Consider the following 6,000-nt stretch of genomic DNA (forward strand, 5'->3'; position numbering starts at 1 on the left):
GTGTGTGTGTGTGTGTGTGTGTGTGTGTGTGTGTGTGTGTGTGTGTGTGTGTGTGTGTGTGTGTGTGTGCTCGTGTATGTGTGCTTGTGTATGTATGTATCCATGAATGTGTGTGTGTGTGTGTGTGTGTGTGCGTATGTCGCTCTCTGAGGACCAGAGAGCACACGGATGAGCATAAATTACAGGGGAACATCCTCCCAGTCCTAGCTCATCAAAGACATACCTGGACCTCCCAGTTTGGAAAAATATACTCGAGTTGACCTCTGCCTAACCCTTCCTGGGCCATCATTTATTTAGACCTCCATGTTGCCTGTCCTCTACAGCCCTTCCAAGGAGATATAAAACAAGGATACTCCCTATGTTTATGTCATCAAGTAATTAGGCTATTCTGTCCATCTTTCAGTGTTAAGTTACAGAGCAAGATACTAGCAGTGGTAGTATCATGAGGACACAGACAGGCATTCAGCCCAGGAAAAAGAGAGCTACCCCTCCCACACTCCCACCTTCACTAACTTATCACTTACATCTGTCATCCTGACACCTTGTCAGCTGATTCAGCTCTCATGTCTGTTTGTTTTGTAAGGCTCAGGAACATTCATAACTTTAAAACCATCTACAAAGCTTTGAAGCATACCATCTCTAATACTATTTTTCTCCTCCCATTGTCATCTACATTCTCCACCATCTCCTCCCAAGACGTCTCCCTTCCCCTAAATCCACAAACCTCCAGCCCCCAGCCACCAACAAAATGAATCCAGCAATCATATATCCCCCATTCCAATGATCATGTCCAACCCCCACCCCCTCCATGTAGTCCCATCTCTTACCTGGGAGAAGTTGAGTCCGTTGAGGGGGTGACACTGCTCCTCCACCCGCTCCACCGCTCCTGTCCTCTTCCCCATGCGGTCGGCCTCCTGGGCCAGGAACAGGTCCAGTACGGGGGTTCCCCGCGACCTCACGTCTGATTCCGTCAGAGAGTTGACCATCAGCATCACCCACACAGGCCTCTTCCTCTCCCAATTCCCTGCGATGGCATTGAAGAGGTAGTCAGCGTACAGCCCCCGGCCCCGCTGGTCCGCCGTCATCCAGTAGGGCATCATGTGCTTAACATAGTCCAGGTGGCGTTTGAGGCGGCGATATAGGTCCCGGGGCAGCAGGGTCTGCAGGTTCTCCCCGTGGGGCAGCAGCTGGCAGCTGGTCAGCTTGGAGATAGTCAGGGGGTCGGTCAGGTCCAGCTCGAAGAATACGTTGGCGCTGGTCTTGAAGGCCCGTTTGGAGACGTCTGGGATAAAGTCCCATACACGGGTGTAGGGAACATGGATGGTCCCGAAAAGATAGGATGGAGGGTAGGGAGCTGGGTGCTTCACTGTCCAGAGGAATGAGTTCATGTCACTTTGCTATGGGAGTGGAGGGAGGTTGAGGGGGAGGAGGACGAGAAGAGGGAGAGATTATGACTATCAGCATTAGGAATACAGTAACATAACCTTCTGAGTTAAGGCTATCGGCAATAGTACATTTGAAACTACATTTTGTGATTAAGAGATTCAAAACAGCCTTTTTAGTACATCTGGCTGAGATACAGGTCAATGCAATAGAATCTGATGAACTGTAATCTCCAGATAAAGACAGGGGCACAATGAAACCATGTTAACTAGCTTCCACTATGCTGTACTATGCTGCTCTCTGTCTGTCTGCTGTTCTGAGGCAGCGAGTTTATAGTGAAGCTTTCTCCTTGTAAACAGACCCCAGTGTATTGCCGAGGTGCATAGCTGTGCTGCCAATGCCTCTGTGGAACTGGAAAGCTTTTCAACGCTTGTTACAGCAGTATAAACATAATGAACCATATGAAACTGCTGCAATCCACCTATCTGGTATATTCTTTACTTGAGGATTTTTGTTGTTGTTGCAACATTCATTGGAACAGATAGCCTACACAAACATCAAAATGCACACACATAGGCCTTTGATTAGAATTTGGTCAGACGTGGCTAATGTATCTGGTTTACTAAACACTATACAATTGTGATCAAATGGAAAAAGGACTGTGCATGTGTCTATTACTTGCAGTTCATTAACATTCCAGAGATTTCATAGGGGTCAATTATGCCCTGTTTCCAAAAACACTCATAGACCATAGCTCTGCAAAACATCATGCAAATCATTGAGATGCTGTTGTGATGGGAATGAGGACAAATGTAAACAAGCAACATAACTATGAAATGATCAAAGTGACTATCAAAGTAGTTCTTAGATAGATGTATGCATTGCACAACAAACTCTAACTATGGACAAACTATTATTTTGTGAAATGTTTGATTCTGTTCAAATTGATCTATTTTCATTGGAGTTAACAGTATAGTACACTGACATTGGACCGAAGAGAAACCCACTTTAGTGTTATTAAACCAAATTGAAAGCCTGGTCAAAATGGGAGAGGAATAAATTAAATAGAAGCATTTGGTAGGCTTAGAAGTGCATATAATGTTATTAACTTCACATGCTCCTAATGTATTTCAATTAACATTTCCCCAGTTGAAATAGCAATTGTAATGTCATGCTGCCAGTGTACATTTGTCATATTCTAAAATATTTTCTGAAGGATTTCAAAACCCTGCCAAAAGGCATTAAATCTTTGGAAATATTATTACTATTGCAAGGGTTTGTTATTTTCATAAATTAAATTATAATTATTTTCTCACACAATCTTTGTATTGAACATTGTCTTTTACTGAAATGTTTACACATCATCTCAGACGTGTAAATAAAACATTTATTTGGAAATGAATTCCACATTGGACATTCACATAGCCTAAGTACACAAAATAAATCCACAGATGATGACCGCTCTCTAACCATCATACTTTGATTCTATTTTGACAACTGTGTAGCCTACATATAATTTGTTAATCATTAACTTGTCTAAGAATGTTCGTCAAGTTCACGGAGTCTACTGTCTGATCGAACGAGGACAGTTGAAGTCCATACAGACGTTGATGAGAAAAGGCCCTCTCCTTTCCTCGCGCGGTGTTTTCTATGAGTTCTCGCGCTGGAGCACTGACGTGAGCACCTCCATTTTATTGGCTAATTAATTACTTTTGACACAAAACAGAGAGCTTTGTACTGGCGTATTAGAAATCACACTTAAGGGGGGACACTTCTACAGTTAATATCTGACAATAATGCCATTATCACAGTTGATGAAACAGATTGACAACACTACAAATAAAATAATGTTGTGGACTATGTTGTTGCAATACTGTCAAGTCATCCCTGATAAATATTTTCAATAATGTATTATAACATTTGTATTTTATTAAAAGATAACATCATGCCCGGTTAAAATTATATGTTATTAACGTTCGTGCTGGAGTCATGTAATTTCAGTTCAGACTTATTGCGTTAATATCTGGGAAATTGTAGCATACCCAAGCCAGCGATGTGCGCGTGTGGCACGCACTGTGTCCAGTCATGATTCTAATTAAGTTCCCTCTGATTCATCTCTTGTGCTGATGATAAATTCACACTGCGATAAAGACAGACGAGAGCGAGTGCAACACGGTCCCGACCAGATAAGAGAACACTGAAATGAATTCCCTTTGGCTATTGAGCCCATTCCATAATATTGCAAATATGGCCGATAGCTGTTTTAATAGGTCGTGTTTAATTGAAACTTGATCAGTTTTGAAAAGTCACTGAAACTTTTACAAATAAATGTTAAATCAACAGTGGGTCAACGGTGGGTGTTCCCCACGTTATTTTGCCACATAAACAGGCATAGGGTTGGCGGGCGATATTTCGCTTGGCAACTGCTTCCATATTTTCAAGCCCATGTTTCTGTGAGGAAACACCGGAATATGTCAAGTGCCATTGGAAGCAACTTTGCTGATTGGAAAATCTTTCAATTCTAGGAATCTTTGAAATAATGGATTATCCTAATAAAATATGATGACATAAAAATAACCTAATAATAATCATATTAATAACCTACTACTACTACTAATAATAATAAATGTGGTATAATAGAAAATAATATGGTAGCCTAATAAAGTAGCTATGAACATAATTATTGTTCTTGTTACACGTGTAAGTAGTTATTATAGCATGTTAATATTTCCATGACAATAAAACGCAGTTGCTATTTTCATTGTTAATTTGGTTGTTACTCAAAACCCAATAACAACACAATATCTCACTTTTTTTGTTGTTGCTGTAGGCCTACCGTTGCACATAGAAACAACTAATTCAGGAACACTGTCTAAGCAAAGTGCATTTATTTGACTCAGAAATAGGACATCCTTTTATTTTTATTTTGTCTTATCATTTGCTATAGCCTTTTGGGGCTGTTATATGCAAGGCTAGACACATAGGCCGACATTTGCAATTAACTTGAACTATTTCGCTAGAAGGCTATCCATTCAAGGACATCTTTATGTTTGACATTGCCTTAAGACATTACTGAAACAGGTAAAGACCATGTAGCCGTAACGATCGGGCACAACTCACCGACTTCGGTGGGTCACATTGCCTTGGTCTCTCGCGGATGTCCAGGGGTGCAACAGCGTGCAAGAGAGCGGTAAGTAGGAACCATCGATGTCCTGGCGCGCAGACCATCTCGAGATGAGAGGAGAGTGGTGTCGACAGGCTGTCTTAGATACGTCAATCGTCTCTTTCTCGCTCTTTACTGTCCTTTGCCTCCTAATACGTAACAAAATCGACCCGCAGGAGACGGGGTTCGGTTCACATGTGCGGTTCGGAAGGAGGGAATGGACCATTCCGACTATCCGCCATTCCCGAACCCCAGGCAGCTAGTAACCGGCTATGCGTTCCGCTTTCACTGTCTCTTCCCACTCGGCGCTGTCCTGTCGCAGGCACTAACCTATTCAGCAGTTGCAGGGGAAAGTTTTCACAGTGCGCTCTAGAAGTGTGTGTGTGTGTGTGTGTGTGTGTGTGTGTGTGGTTGAGAGGAGGTGGAAGGCTTTGAATATTTTCCCCCACTGCTTATTTTAAGAGGGCAGCGCAGGTTCTGGGGGGATATGGAGAGCACAGGTTTGCGTGTGAGTGAGAGATGATATGGGAGATTGAGTTGTATAAAACTGTCATCTGTATTTCCAGTGCGTAAAACCCGGCACGAATAAAAAAAATGCTATGCCCAACCACTGGAGGGCAGGTGGCAGGCACAATGTTGCCAGTCTGGTGCCTTTCATGCGAGGAATAATTAAAACGTCTAAATTAGTTATATTAACATGTTGTCATCTGTTTCCTTTTAATTTGATTCACATTTATCACTGTCATCGATTGTTTGACACTTTTTGTGCAAAACTTGAATATGGGTCCTTAGACCCAGTGTCTTAATCATGATTGATTAATGCCTACAAATAAACATCTCAGTAAAGACAACTGTGAAGAGTGTTTTATTTATTTATCCTATAATAGCCCTCTTAAGATATAGTCATCTTGTATAATTCTGAATGGTTCGGATGAATGACCATGTTGAGAGCCCTAGCTGTCCCTCTCTTCAGGCCACAGTGTCAAACCTCTGCCATGACCCGTGTTATTCTCCAAGTGGCAGACATTGTGACAGAATCAGGTAGTGGGCTATTTATCATGATAGCCCCTCAAACAAGTGCCCCCCGGACCTACCCTCTGGGCTGATGGCAGACAGGCCCTGGACAAGCCATTCTTTGTCCTCTGTCTTGTTTTAACTCGCTCTCCTGTCTCCTCTCCCTTCTCCACTTGTCTCTGGACGTCTGGTTTGTGTTTGACTTTGACTGTCCTCATAGTTCTAAAACTGGAGCCTACACATGTAACAAATTCTCTGTTTGTTCTGGGGTTGTTGGTTAAATGTCTTTCATCTCCTTCTATGTTCACATTGTGGACTCATGATTGTTTCATCTAAGAACTGGTCCCACATCAGTATACTGTGGGTTTGATTTATGGTTCTGTTTACCCGACAGTATTGGTATGAAAACATTTTCAAAGTACCTAATTTCGTGAATCATT

General features: G+C 42.2%; 1 protein-coding gene across 2 annotated transcripts in view; it reads right to left on the bottom strand.

Moving 5' to 3' along the window:
• Nucleotides 1–4,994, bottom strand: part of LOC109897898 (metalloprotease TIKI2) — a 108,598-nt gene extending 103,604 nt beyond the window's left edge. The window contains exons 1-2 of one of the 2 annotated variants that reach the window (XM_031833302.1): nt 4,504–4,994; nt 828–1,397 (exon numbers count right to left, since the gene is read on the bottom strand). In XM_031833302.1, the coding sequence (XP_031689162.1) occupies nt 828–1,397; nt 4,504–4,611 (678 nt within the window). In that variant the 5' untranslated portion in view covers nt 4,612–4,994. The remainder of the gene's footprint in view (nt 1–827; nt 1,398–4,503) is intronic. The other variant, XM_020492550.2, reaches the window with a different exon arrangement.
• Between the last annotated feature and the right edge of the window lie 1,006 nt (nt 4,995–6,000).

This window comes from Oncorhynchus kisutch, linkage group LG10, assembly GCF_002021735.2.
Source record: "Oncorhynchus kisutch isolate 150728-3 linkage group LG10, Okis_V2, whole genome shotgun sequence".
In the NCBI taxonomy this organism is placed as follows: Eukaryota; Metazoa; Chordata; class Actinopteri; order Salmoniformes; family Salmonidae; genus Oncorhynchus; species Oncorhynchus kisutch.